This window comes from Melanotaenia boesemani, chromosome 15 (genome assembly GCF_017639745.1).
Source record: "Melanotaenia boesemani isolate fMelBoe1 chromosome 15, fMelBoe1.pri, whole genome shotgun sequence".
NCBI lineage: Eukaryota > Metazoa > Chordata > Actinopteri > Atheriniformes > Melanotaeniidae > Melanotaenia > Melanotaenia boesemani.
In genome coordinates, this window is record NC_055696.1 from 16,690,103 (window position 1) to 16,704,487 (window position 14,385).

General features: G+C 38.2%; 2 protein-coding genes across 4 annotated transcripts in view; one reads left to right on the forward strand and one right to left on the reverse strand.

Annotated features, from left to right (window-relative positions):
* sh3pxd2b (SH3 and PX domains 2B) overlaps positions 1 to 7,360 on the forward strand; it is a 39,637-nt gene extending 32,277 nt beyond the window's left edge. For 2 of the 3 annotated variants that reach the window (XM_042008708.1, XM_042008709.1), the window contains 7 exons: positions 199 to 300; positions 1,883 to 1,966; positions 2,773 to 2,890; positions 3,149 to 3,363; positions 3,611 to 3,657; positions 3,746 to 3,871; positions 4,193 to 7,360. In XM_042008708.1, the coding sequence (XP_041864642.1) occupies positions 199 to 300; positions 1,883 to 1,966; positions 2,773 to 2,890; positions 3,149 to 3,363; positions 3,611 to 3,657; positions 3,746 to 3,871; positions 4,193 to 5,734 (2,234 nt within the window). In that variant the 3' untranslated portion in view covers positions 5,735 to 7,360. The remainder of the gene's footprint in view (positions 1 to 198; positions 301 to 1,882; positions 1,967 to 2,772; positions 2,891 to 3,148; positions 3,364 to 3,610; positions 3,658 to 3,745; positions 3,872 to 4,192) is intronic. The other variant, XM_042008710.1, reaches the window with a different exon arrangement.
* A 449-nt stretch (positions 7,361 to 7,809) lies between these two features.
* The window catches only part of stk10 (serine/threonine kinase 10), a 40,820-nt gene continuing 34,244 nt past the window's right edge, over positions 7,810 to 14,385 (reverse strand). Inside the window, exons 11-20 of the mRNA XM_042008706.1 lie at positions 13,044 to 13,168; positions 12,251 to 12,374; positions 11,934 to 12,113; positions 11,671 to 11,763; positions 11,440 to 11,569; positions 11,225 to 11,349; positions 10,928 to 11,116; positions 10,721 to 10,846; positions 10,465 to 10,578; positions 7,810 to 9,397 (exon numbers count right to left, since the gene is read on the reverse strand). Coding sequence (XP_041864640.1) covers positions 9,257 to 9,397; positions 10,465 to 10,578; positions 10,721 to 10,846; positions 10,928 to 11,116; positions 11,225 to 11,349; positions 11,440 to 11,569; positions 11,671 to 11,763; positions 11,934 to 12,113; positions 12,251 to 12,374; positions 13,044 to 13,168 — 1,347 coding nt within the window. The 3' untranslated portion in view covers positions 7,810 to 9,256. The remainder of the gene's footprint in view (positions 9,398 to 10,464; positions 10,579 to 10,720; positions 10,847 to 10,927; positions 11,117 to 11,224; positions 11,350 to 11,439; positions 11,570 to 11,670; positions 11,764 to 11,933; positions 12,114 to 12,250; positions 12,375 to 13,043; positions 13,169 to 14,385) is intronic.

Sequence of the window (14,385 nt, forward strand, 5' to 3'; positions counted from 1 at the left end):
GGGTGTTTTTGTATTGAATTAGATTTAATATTGTGTTTTTTTTTTTTTTTTTTTTAATTAATACTGTCTTTTTATTTAAATTTAGCACAACCTGTAAAATCAGATTTTTTGGAAATCGGGTTGTATAGATTAAAAAAGACCTTTAAACTGAACCCTCAAGATATGCTGTGTGTGAATGTTTGTTTTCTGCACCTTCAGGTTGGTGGTTTGTAAGCTCGGAGGACGCTCAGGGCTGGGTTCCTGCCACCTGCCTCGAGGCACAAGATGACCCTGATGACTTCACTCTTCCAGGGGAAGAAGGTACATTTAGCCTAACATGTTTATTCTTTCCTTTAGCTCCAATTTTACCGCAAAGACACAACTGAAAATTTCTAATCAAAACTGACTATATGTGCAAGTTTTTTTTTTCTGAGAGCATGTGGATGTAAGACAAATTTATTCTTGATATTGCCTTCTGTAACCTACACAGAAGTCATCTGGCCAATGATCAGATCCACCAAAGAAATGAAAACTTTGGTTATTTCTGGAGAGTTGGCGTGTGTGGATGCCAGCTCAGGCAGGATATGCAAGCTCTCCAAATATTATTTTAGTACCTAAAAAGCATAATAATGGTAAAGATTAACAAAAAGCTGAATATCTAAATTTTTATATTGCAGACCAATGTATCATACCAAAATAGCTCTGTATAGCACACGGTTGGAGCCCAGCTAAGTCAAGATATAAAGATTGATCCAGTATAAAAATTATAGACCACATTGAGAAGTTTGTATTCTTAAAGTGGACATTTAACTTTCTACTCAGTCTCCCCTGGTCAGGTCAACTGAATCAGACATCCACAAACATGAAATATTAAACAGTAAAACCACAAGTAATGTTTTAAGTGTCAAACTGAGTAAAATATAACTGGGTAGTCCTAAAAGATTACTTAGGGAAAATATTACCCCCACAATTTATAATCGGTTGTCATTATTAAATAGACGAGCTGTCAGTTGTGCTAAACTTTTGAAGGCCATACAATAAAGCAGGCTAAACACAAGCTCTCATTGTGTAAGCAGGTTTGACAAAGCTTAAAATCAGAGGTAAAGGGTATAAAAATGCTGGTTATGATCTTTGTTAACTCAAGCTTTCCTCCTCAGATTCATAGTGCATTATAATAAAAGTGGGCATTTTAATATGTCTTTTTCTGCTTTGACACCAAATACTGAGACTGCCTGACATAAATTCAATTCAGAGCTATAGTTTGTCTTAATAGAGAGGTGTGAAGAATATTAAACTTATATAGGAGAACACTTCTGTTGCTGCAAGTAAGACGAGAGGAATTAATGTTGTCTTTTAAATGCAAGACAATTCCCTTAACGTTGCCTTTTATGGGTAACATGGCAGCTGCACTTGGAGATATTAAACTTTAGACTTGATGCTTTTTAACAAAGGGGAAATAAATTTTACAGATTGGATATTAATGATGATAAATATCAAGCTAATTAACTTGTCTTCTGTTGGATGCAGCTGTGTAAAACACACTTAGACCAAACAAAAACATATTTACGAATGATGCAGATTGATCTGTTGTAACCACAGAACTTCATATGGTGGTTTTTATTAAGGAGGCCATTAAGGATGGTATGGTCATTTTGAAACTAAAGAAGAGAAACAAAAAAAAAAAAAAAAAAAAACAACAACAAATGGTCCAGGTTGAAATGAAAGTGAGCTGTGATTAGAAAAAACAAAACAACTGCTCAGATTTAAAGAAATATCTGTCAGTACAAGGCTGAAAAGCAGCAGGTGTATCTATTAGAGCTGACAATACTTTCACTGAGGATGAAACCATCATCATGTAACACTCACTTCCTATTTTGCCCCGCTTACTGTGCTGGGATGTCAGTGCCTCGGAGATTCTGGTCACTGCCAAGGCACGTGGGTCGTCGCAGAACTTTAGGGGATCTATTCAGCACAGGCTTTGGGCAAGGTGGAGCGCACGCCTTTCTTTTCCCCCCTTTTACTGTGTGTGTATGTGTGTTGCACACATGCACACACATCTGTGTGCAAGTTTGTTCATGTACATGCATGAATGTATGGTGTGTTGCATGAGTGACCCTGGCATGGCAATTAAACCCTAGCATGCAAAATTGATTGTGCCTTCGCAACTAAAAACGGGTTAAGTGTAATTTATATCACAATATAATCATTTAAATTAACCAGAATAATGCTTTATTATATACTTGCTATAAGTTGTATCATATAGATTCTCTGTAATATTTACAAAAGTAGAAATAATGACATGTCTCACAGCAACAAGTTTTAGCCATGTCTTGTCAGCATCTGGTGGAGGATGTGTGTGTGTTTTTGTGTTGTGCATTTATATCTGTTTATATATTAAATATATGTCTTTTCATTTCACAAGATGCTGCTCACGCCTTGCTCATTAAACAATTAGTGTACGTCTGCGGCATCTACAGTATCTCACTCTGAGCTAGGAGGAGAAGGTCATAATGTACTTTTTTTTGCATTTTCATTATTCAGGTATCTATTTTAAGTCAATACCAACGATAGTGAATCCTCACAAAAGCAGAACAACCCATCATCATTTTGTGTCTGTTTGAACGTGAGGAAAGTCCTAATTTTCAAGAGATACGTGATCCAAGTTTGATTGCCATTGTGTGCTTTGCTTCCCCAGCTTCCACCTTACATCTGCATTAATTTGTGCTCCACATTTTGTGAGCCTGTATGCACTGTTCCCAGACATTGAACAACATTTTTTTGTTCCAACTTCAGAAGAAAAGTACTCTGTGATTTACCCATACTCGGCCAGGGATCAGGATGAGATCGACCTGGAAAGAGACATGGTTGTTGAGGTTATTCAGAAGAATTTGGAAGGCTGGTGGAAGATCAGGTAATCCAAACCAGTGATATGCTGCATGCTCATGTCTCATGAAATCATTTATCATTTAACCCTAAAAACAGATTCCTAGTGGAATATTTAGCAGTATACAATAAACTTTGATGTTTTGTTACATCAGACAATTTCTTTTATATATTGTAGAGTGCAAATACTTTGAGAAACTGTAGGTTAATACATATGTTGTGTGTTTTCTTTTCTTCTGTTTTGTCCCAACTAAAACCACTAAATGTACTTATCTCCTCTGTTTAGGTACCAGGGTCGTGAGGGCTGGGCCCCAGCCTCCTACCTGAAGAAGTTTGATATTCAGAGCCAGAGACAGTCAGCAGGTGCTGCTGCTCATGCCAGCACAAATGACCTGGAAGGGTTTTCTAAACAGAACCAGCATAACAATGCAGCAAAAGAGAACCGGGACAACAGCCAGAAGGAGAATAGACTCTCTATTTTCTCTGATAACACCAAAAGTAGTAAGTGGATGGAACAACAGCTTCAGTCTGTAAAAAGCTTGCACACAAGTGATAAATCTCTCATCGTTTTAATCATGGCCAACATTTCCTTTGTCTACACGCTTCATACCTAGACACAATGAGAATACCCAATAAATAAATAGAAATAAAAAGATAATTGTTGATTTTTGGGGTACACATTTTTAAGATGGGATTTGTTTGGATGCTCAGACAACACATCTTCTCAACACACCTTCTCTGTCTACAGAAGTGGGATCAAGACACAGACCTCCTCCACGCAGAGATCTCACCATTGTAAGATTTGACACAGAAGATAAATGATAGAATTTCTCAAGAAGTTCATCATCGGCTTAATGGTTATGTACTTTCTTCCATCCAACAGCCACGTGGTACAAATCTACCCAAGCCGCCCATCCCTCCTCAGGTTGAGGAAGAGTTCTACACCATTGCAGACTTTCAAACCACCATTCCTGATGGTATTAGCTTTCAAGCTGGGGTCAAAGTGGAGGTGGGTCTCACACGACATAAAGCTGTGCTGCAATGAGGTATAAAAGAAAGGTGTTAATCAGAGCCAGCTCAAGGCATGTTTATTTTTGGCTTACATTTGTAGTGTATAAAATAAGGAAGCTCCAATGACAATTGGTGGTGAGGGGCCCCGTGCTTAGGGCCACACGAAGGGTCAAGCCAGCCCTGGTGTAGATTATTATTTAACAATACTATTCTAATACAATATAATTTTAATGTTTTTTTATGAGATTTCTTAATTTATTTAAAGAAATGGAAAAAAAGTAATTGAAATACTTATTTCTTGTTTTTCTTAATCTCCTAGGTGATTGAGAAGAATGCAAGTGGTTGGTGGTACATTCAGATCGATGAAAAAGAGGGATGGGCCCCTGCCACTTTTATTGACAAGTACAAGAAGACCAGTAATGCCCTGCGACCCAATTTCCTTGCTCCACTGCCCAACGAGATGGAAAAACTGAGGCTGGAGAATGGTACTTCTTCAAATGCTTCAGGCACAGATGACACCTGGTCCAAGCCTTTACCAGATGAGCCGACCACAGCCCCCGAGTCCTGTGCCCGGCCCAAGCTTAAAGACTGGAAGTCCAGTGCCAGCAAGGGGAACAGTGCCTTCTCCGGGCCTTTACCACCAGCTCCAGCAGCCCCTCCAGCTGAGGCGAAGCCAGCTCTGCCCCCTCGAAGGGAGTCCATCAATAAGAGCTTTGAATTGGAGGTAGCAGAGAAACCAAGATCAGATCATTCCAAACCTTTGCCCCCAAAACCCCCAGCACCTGGTGTCATTGTGCCCCTTGTTACACCCAAGACAACCCCCTTCAAACCAGAGAAACCAGCAGAGAATAAGAAAGATGATAAGAGCAAAGCACTTCATCTTCGAAATGAAATGGGTCTTGAATGTGGCCACAAGATTTCTGCTAAAGAGGTGAAGAAGTTTAATCTGAAGCCAGTTCCCAAACAGCCACCGAAGCCCAAGTCAGAGGTGCAGGAAGAGAAACCGGAGGCAGCTGGTCCTGCTTTGTTCATGAAGGCCAAGCCGGTGATCAGACCCAAACCGGCCCCAGCAGCCAAGCCAGATCCCCCAGCAGAAAGCGTAGTGGACATTACTAACCTGAGAAGCAAGTTGAGACCATCAAAACCTGCAGATCTGGGTCCTGTATCAGCAGAGGTGAACCAACACAATGGTCCCTCAGCAGCAGGAAATGGTCCCCACCCAAGTTCACCACCTAGCTCTTCCCCAGTCCACATCCCCACTCTCAACAATGGTAAGTACTCAGATGAACCCAAACTCCCTTCAAAACATACAAATGGTCTCAGCCAGGAGGGCTCATCATCCCCTGCTAATCCACCTGTGCCCCCCCATAAGGAAGCCCCTCAGAGACCTCCTGCCATGGCTCCTAAAAGACCTCCTCCTCCGAAGAAAAGTGACCCGTCAAGCCCAACAGACCCCAAACCTCCTGCAATAAAAGAACCTCAGGAGATCCCCAAGCCAGGACCACCACAACTTAGCAGACCCCCTCCCCCAAAACCCAAAGGGTTTTCCCAGCCACCTCCAAACAAAGAGAAAGAAGAGAACAGGGTTAATAAACTCCCGGTTCCTCCCAAACCCCAGCTGAAAAACGAGAAGCCAGGACCACCCAAAGACAAGCTGCCGCCTTTACTGAAGGAGCCCAGTAAGGATGAGCTCTATCTGGCGGTGGCAGACTTTGAAGGAGATGAGCAAACATCCACCTTCAAGGTGGGTACAGTGTTCGAGGTTCTGGAGAAGAACAGCAGCGGGTGGTGGTTCTGTAAAAATGTAGGGGAAGACGTCGAGGCCTGGATCCCCTCGAATTACCTGAGCAAGAAACCTTAGATAGGACATATGCTCTAAAATATAACCACACAAAATACACATTAGGGATTTAAATTAATAGAATATCACAAGTTTATTGCTAGTTAAGTTTTCTTTTTTTTAATTTATAGGTACCTTTTTGTTTTTTATAGAAGCTTTTTGTTTTCTTTGTTATAAAAAATATTCTACCAACCAACTGAACGAGCAATAACACGACCTTATCAAGGTTTTGTGAAATATACTTTTTTTCTTTTAAATCTAGTTATTATATGTTATGTTAGTTGCTATTGTGGCCACATGCCAGTCGCAGCCTGTGTCTGTTTTGCCATAACTCAGGCTAATCACTTGAACAGAAGTGGATGAATCTACACCCACGCCTTTTAAGATATGGTGCCTCAATATTATATGCAAATGCTTCTGTGCTTATTAAAATATATGCAGCTGTAGACTTAGTCCTTATTGTAATCATTTGACTGAAGATCACATTAGATGTTCAGATTTTGTCAGTTTCTTTTCAGCAGTAGACCCCCAAAAAAAACCTCAATCTCTAAAAAGGCTGCACAGGAGCATATTGAGGGATTTTACTAACCTCATATGGTGGATTTAAAGTGCCATTAACTTTTAGGTATATGCTTCTAGCTATATCTTTGCCAAGTAGATGAGCAGTCTGTTACATAGAGACCTGCATGTTAGTTTCCTGCTATTGCAAAGCTTTTCTTTATTGATTGCATAATCAGTGTTGCAGTGATTTGTAACAGATGTGCACTTTGTCAGTTTAAGTGAGGTAAGGTAAAGTTTTTGCACACCCTAAAGGAGGGTTAAGAATGCCACAGTGCATTTTGATTTCTTGCTAGCCCTTTTTTTTGGTTTGTTTTTTTGTTGGTATGTTTTCTTATTCACCTCATGACAGCGAAATAGCCTCCTCATTTCTCATTATGTAAAGATGAGGCTGGAATATCCAAATTCAAAAGGGTGAGAAGAAACATTTTAACTTTTAAACATCTGGAATTAAGATTTGCAGAATGTGAATTGCAGAGCAAATCTGCAAGATTTACATTGGTATGTGCAATGATTTACAGTATTGTAAGTATAGAGGATGTTCCTAACTGATGTTTGGTGCTCAAATAAAACACAAAGTGATGATCATTGTATAAATTTTTTTTTACATTATTGCTTGACTGGTTTCAAGCATACTCAATATAACAAATTATTTTTATTGTACAGTAATGTGTCATATCTTTACTATGTCCTTTGTGTGTTTTTTTTTTTTTTTTCCCCCTCCTGTGTTGTGATCAAGCAGTTAAATAACATAAGGGATTTGGCGGTCAAATAAAAAGTAGGCCACTTAACAAAAAGTCAATAGACAAGGCATAACGCTGCAACACTGATACAGTTTTGCTTCTAGTCGCAATAGTGTTCCACCATCTACAAGCCATATTTTATGCAGAAATGACAGTCTAGTAAAGAAATGTTAAGGTTTATTTCACCCGAATATGGCCAGGAGAGTACAGTAGACTGCAAGACAAATGTATTTGTTCATGGTGTCGTTTCAGTATTGTATTTGTTTTACTTTTAATGCTTTGTATTTTTCCATTACATTGAGTCTGCTTTTGCTTTAAGTCAATAAAAGTTGGATTTTTCACTTCAGTGTGTGAACCCACCATTACCCTCAATTCCTGCAAGTATGCACTTCTTTTGCTCAGAGCAATTTAACTAAGTGCAGGTACTTAAAGTTGGCTTTTTATTAGAAGATTGGAGCATTTCAAAGCTTATTAATACAGGTTTAGTACTTTTAGCAGCAAAAATGAAAACATAGCACTGCTTAGATTTGAAGTGCAACTGAAAGGTCATAAAAAAGGTTTAATTCATCTTCAATGAATCTAGTAACCACCGTTATAGCATCTCTAGATATAACAAAGCTTGCAATAGATGGCCAAATTTACATTGGTCTAATATGTCAGCATTCAGTCAGCATTTTTTTAAAGGTCTAATTGCCATTTTTTCCTCCACATCTTGTTCAAATTTTAAACATAAAATGACTCTTTGGAACATGAAATCATTCTGCTTCTGATAAGAAAATCACCACCACAATCCAGTAATTAGAAAATCTTCATTTTATTATGAGTTATTTACATCAGTGGTTCCTTCTGATACAGTTTAATTCATATTCCCTCCCCTCCACAAAAAAAAACTAATATTGTTACGTAAACTGAGGCGCAGATGAAGACTGATGAAGCCGTGGAACTCGACGGAAAGAATTAATTTAAATACTTCTGAGTGTGTGTGAGTGAGGGAGAGAGCAGTTAAGCTGTACCTGATTTCTGCTCCACAGGAAAAAAAAAATCTCACTAAAGTCAACAAGTTTGAGCTGAAGATTAAACTTTTAAAGCATCTTACAGAAGATGGAATAGTTGCACCCCCTTGGAGATTAATAGTTATATCCAAAAATCAGCTCATTTGGCAAAGACTTAAAATGATAACTGACCTCAATATAATTATGCTTCTAAGAGACTGATGCATAGTCTTTATATTATTTCCTCTCTCAGTGCAAAGGAAGGCAAAGTTTAAGCAGAGACATACATGTAATATTGCACATTGTTTAGCAGGCAGTTTAAATACTGCACTCTGTATAATAACTGTACATTTACAGGTTTAAATCCCCTATACATCAACATACAACATCCTTAAAAAAAGAAACAAAAAATTGCATTTTACTTTGGCTTTGTCAGTTCCCATCCAGTGTGACTGATTCTTACAGTAAAACACAACATAACAACACTATGAAACAGTTTTCCCTTGTTTGATAAAATCAAATTCCTAAATAATAATGAAAAAAGAAAATCATTAAATAATTTTGGATTTATCCCCCATACAAAATTGGATTTAAAGCCCTGTTGCAAACAGAAATAAATATACTTAAAATGCACAGTGTTAAATCTGGATATTGATCTTTATCAGTAAAAATAAATAGACTTTGGCAGCTATGTGACATGCACCCCACAGTCTGGATAAAGCAAACAAGAAAAATAAATCGGGGGGGAGGTGGGGGGTCAGAAAATCACAACATATCTGGAAGTTAACAAAACGTGTTTTGTTACACATTGAATTCCATCCTGTTATGAAAAATAAATTCCCCAACTGGGCACTTTGGGCAACACTGCTTCAATCAAAAGTTGTTTTTTTTTTCTCTCTTTTCTTACTTAATAAAATATCATTCGTTATCTTCAGCTCATACGAAAAATAGCCACTGTGTCATTTTACTCTCACACTGATCTGGTAGCCAATAAGAAACAAACTTGGAACAGAAATTTAATAAAAAGGCACTGTATGGAAGAAGATATTGCGCAAGTAATGTGAAGCATATCAAATAAAACTTTTCCTAGAGAAAAACCATTGAACATGAGTTAAAACATAAATATCGACGATGAACAAACCTAATGGAGGCATGAGTATGATGTCATTGCTAGTGAAGCAAATTAAAATGGGGCTGCAGGCAATGTGTGTATGTGTTGAGGCAGGACACATTGTGCAGCATCACAGCATTTAAGTAGTAGAAGAGTCTTGGTAAGGCACAAACTTGGACAGTTTATGGGGAGAGCTGGGGTGTGCACAGTCGGAAATCTCACTCATCCTGAAGAAAGCCTCCTGCTCTCTTTTTTTCATGTTCAGCTCATCTTCAAGGGTCTAGGAGAGTTCAAACCAAAATATGTGTAAGATGCCATCGCCAGGAAAGAGAAATGTTAGAAATGCAAACATCAGCCATGTGTGTGTGGAAAGCCTGCTTTATGAAAGAGTTAATGCATACAGCATAAAGATGAATCTTAAGTCTAATGTGGTGAAATATCCTATAGAAGATACCTATACTGTATCTCAACTTTTGTTTCACAATGTTCCTTGGAAAGATATGCATGTTAGTGTTGGTACATTTTGGAATTAGCCATTAGCAACGTTAGCCATAAAGCTTGCAAATTAGGGATGAACATAATAACTTACTCTGTTCATCCCTAATTTGGCCCTGCATCAGCCTTACCATTGTTAAGGTTGATGCAGGGCCGGATAATTATCTTGTTATGCTAAGGTGTTATGCTAGCAATTTATGGTTGCTAGCATAAAGCAAATGGTGGCTTGGAGCTCTCAAATCAAAATGCTTTCCTTTTAGACAGTCAAATCACATTTGTTTTTTTAAACACTTAAAACTGAATTTTTCAAATACCACCATTGCTGTCAGCTGTTTCAGATTTGCCTACCTTTCAATGTATATAAAATGCTTTAAATTGACTTTGATCCTAGTTAGACATCACTTACTTCGCTACTAATTTAACTGCACTTTGTTCAGGCAGTATAGCTTAAACAACATCAGATAAGTAGTCAATGGATGTAAGATTTGTCATGGAATAGCATTTATTAAAAGTGTAGTGAGAACTGCCAGGACAAGTAACTAACTGATAAATGATTAGCTTTATTTATTACCAGCGAAGACCAGCAAGTTTTCATTTATACCCACCAAAATGAATTTTAAACTGTTCTACCATCTAACAAAAGACACATTAAAAATAACTAATTTGTGTAAACATGTAAATTAATAAACAATATAACTCAGAGGATGACAAGGCACAATGTAATGTGATTAGCTTTTACTTCACACACTTTTCATGCTGATTAATAAACTTAAAAAATGCAAGCTATTTTTGTGTGTCAAAGTAGATTTCATAGCAGGATTTTTACAACAGATGGTGATAGGAAGTGTGTACCTTCTTTCTGGGCTTCAGCTGATCTCTCCAGTCCTTCAAGAACTGGTTGTGTTGCTCATCCAGATGTTTGAGCTTCTGAGTCTCATTCTCAATCAGCATGTGACACTTTTCATTCTGGAGGACGAAACAAGCTTTTATTAATAACTGAAAGGAAGTTATTGTGCTCATGTTAATGCTTGTATGCTATTACAATAGTCCATTCTCTTTTCTTGAAAAGTCTTACAATAACATGGCAAACATGAAACATCTCCTTTACCTGTAGCTGCTGCAGCTCCCTGATGTTGCTTTCACACTGACCGATCATCTCTTTCATCTGGTTTTCATGTTTATGCTGCTGATGCACCCTCTCCGCCTTCTGCCGCTTCTCTTCCTGCTGCTGGAACTAAAGAGCCATACGGGAAGGTAATTACTGAATAACCAACTTGATACTTAAATAAGATGGTTTTAACAACGGGGGCCCTACCTGTTTGATCTTCTCTCTGTCCTCTGAGGCACTGCTTGTTGAGTTGATTCGAAGGCTCTTTTTGAACATGGCCATGCGAGTCTTGGCCTCGCTCCGCTGAATCTTAGGCATCCGGCTCTTCTCCTGCTGCTGCCCAGCTTTCAGAATCTCAATCATTCGCTGATTGTAGCACTGCATCTGCTCTTGCTCCTGCAGAGACAAAGACAATAGATGGAAAAAATTATGGTTAAACAGTTGAGTCGCATTATCGTACAACTTCCAACACAATCTGAATCTAAAGGGGTGCAACTGATTTACCTTCTCATGTTTCTTGAGAAGTTGATGCCTCTGGAGGAAATACTGGTCTTTCAACTGCTGCTTAAACAGCTGGTGTCTCTCATAGAGGTTCTTCTCCTCCATATCCCATATGGTAGCCTCACGCTCTAAATAAAATTTATTGAATTGCAATATGTCAATGCAGCTTCCCACAACAAACACTTTAGGGTGAGGAGAGGGATTTACAGAAACAGTACCTCTGATGAGTTTCTGCTTCATGTTAAGACATTCCCTCTCCGTCTCTGCAATCTCTCTCTTGTTGTTGGAGATGATCATCTTCAGCGTCGTGTCCAGGTAGTCTTTCTGATTTGCCAAAAATGTCTCCTCCTAAACCCGAGCAAGGAGGAAGATGGAGGTGAAACAAGAAAAAAAAGGTTTTAGTAAAGGAAATACACAGAAGCCAAATGCCTGCTGAGTAATCTACTTACGTTTCTCGTCTTCATTTCTTCAAAGGAATTCATGCTCACCCTCAAAGACTCTTTTCGCTGTTTACGGGGCAGCTTATCAACAGATTGTTTCACCTAAAGAAGCCACATTTCAGGTCAGAATTCAAGCAAGATATGAGCTGGAGATAATCCATACTGGGCAGCTTTTTTTTGTTGTTGTTCCTTGCTTCAAATTCGCAACTGAACTGGCTCTAAAAGAATCAAGAAAACTACACTGGTGCCATTTCAGATGATTTCAACTGTACCTCCTTTTTCTTGTGTTTCAACTGGTCCTGGAACTTGCGGTATTCCCGTTCCTGCTCTGCCTTGATGCGTTTAGTCTCTTCTTTAAGTTTAATGTTGTGGTCTGTCTCCATTTTCTCAATAGTTTGCTTCTGATGTTTCTCCAGATTTTCCACCTCTGTGTCGTAGTACTTCTTTTTGGCCTGGAACCCACCAAGAGGAAACAAGGACATCAGAACCTAACTTTTACTGACAAACTTTAGCAAAATCAGAGAATATTTGTATGCCAGCCAAACTGTACTATATGTTGCAGGCTGAACTTATTAAAGCATCAACTTACATTCATGTCCTGGTCGAAGCGCCTTTGCATTTGTTCTTTTTGCACTTCCAGTTTGGTGTTTAGAACAGCCTGAGCTCGCTGCTCTTCTTTCTGCAGCAAACGGAGCTCACGCAGCTCCTGCCGTCTAAAAACACACACAACAGATGTTAACATCTTGAAATATCTACCTTTAGTACTTGATAAAGGTTATACTGTTGCTGTAAAGTTCACACTGGTCCATGGAAAATAGGCAGGGGTAATACAGGCAAAATAAACAAGTAAACATGCTGGTCATAAATCTATTTGAAAGGGGTTTTTCACCCCCTAAAACAAAGTACTGATCTCATTAGTTATTGCAGCCATGGGATGAGTACTATATTCTTACCACTAGATGGCAGCACTAGAGCGGCACGTTTAAGACTTATAACAGTAGAAAGTGCTTATTTTCATACAGCTGCCATTTAACTGTTTAGATCTATGATGTGAAACATCTGAATCCCTCCACTGAACCTATGAATAACTAAGACATTTGATTTTTCTCTCAACCCAAAGACCAAATTAGCTTTTTTCCATAACAGTTTGGGTATTTGTATACTTTAATCTCAAGGGCCTAAAGCCCCCAGGAATTGGGTCCTCTAAATAGTAATAATCAAAAGACAACATCCAGAAGGCCATTTGTTAAAAATACATACAGATGAAACAAGTTTATAGCCATTACAAGGATTCAGACTCCCAATAAAAGACAAAGAACACATAAATTTAACTATGTTCATGAAGAGTGTTGAGTTCTTCATCCACATATTTAAGATAATACCTCAGGAATCTCGTCTCCTCATCTTTCTTCTCATCATCCCGAATGATCTTGGAGGTGGTCACGCTCACCTCCACGCCTTCGACGACAAACTTCCTGGTCCGCTTTAGAGTCTTACTGGAAAAATCCTGACAGACAGACATCATATTAACATTAACCCCAAAAATTAAAAAAAAATAAATTAAAAAACTAAATAAGAAAGATTTTTCATATTTTAAGTATTTTTCCTCAGACCAAAGCAGAAATTCTGTTTCGGTGTATGCTTTTCTTTTTTCTTTAGACAAACAAACATATCAATAAGAAGCAACTTGTTAATATCAGACCTAAAACCTAAATTTTGACCACTGAGGAGCTTGTGGAGCCGGCATGGAGCAGGGGTTTTAGAACAGTGCCCCCCTCCCCTCATGTCCTCAAGACAAGTAATTTTGTGTAGCACATTCCCATATTATCTTTGATAAAGCATGTCACAGACATATATATATATATATATATATATATATATATATATATATATATATATATATATATATATATATATATATATATATATATATATATACACACACATATATAAGACATAGTTAACTAAGTTCACAGAAAAACATCCTCTTATTTAAAGTCTTTGAATTCATTTTTTTATCTGAATGAATATTCCTGCCGGTCAGGTTCTTCTGTAACAAACAAGGAGCTGCTGTATGCGTCAGCACAATGTAGGAAGTGACTACATTACACACTAAAAACTTGCCCTTATCCACCTAAGGTGATGCATCTTCTTTTAACCCTGTAGTTCTACATGTTTGATATTGTAGATGTTGATGTCTGAACAGGACCACAAACTTTTCTCTTGGTCTTTGGATCAAACCTGACCAAATATTTCAATTTAGGAGGTATGAGAGGGAGACTCCACAGATCTAACGACGTCATTCCATATTTGCAATAAATGGCTAATGAGTCACCATATGAATGGACAGGAAGAGCTGTCATGGCAAACTGAGCTTGTGTTTGTTGAATGCTTACGTTGGCAGTGTTGCTAATCTACATCAGCCTCTGCAGATAATGTTTACAAAAATGATATGGTAGGGTTTACTCAGCAAACACTGGCCCAGCTTCAGCTCTGGATGTCATCATTTCCTGCGTTCATTAATAGTTTATATACAGTATGAAGGAAGGATTAAGACAAAAAAAAAATTAAAAAATACAGAGAGATTAGTGAGAACCTATAACCAGGCACAGCTGAGCAAACAGCTTTCCTATAATAGCAACTTTTACCATTCAGTGTTTTTTATTAACTTTCTAGCCAGACAGATACATTAACAACAAATGCACTATTGTGTTCATGCATTAT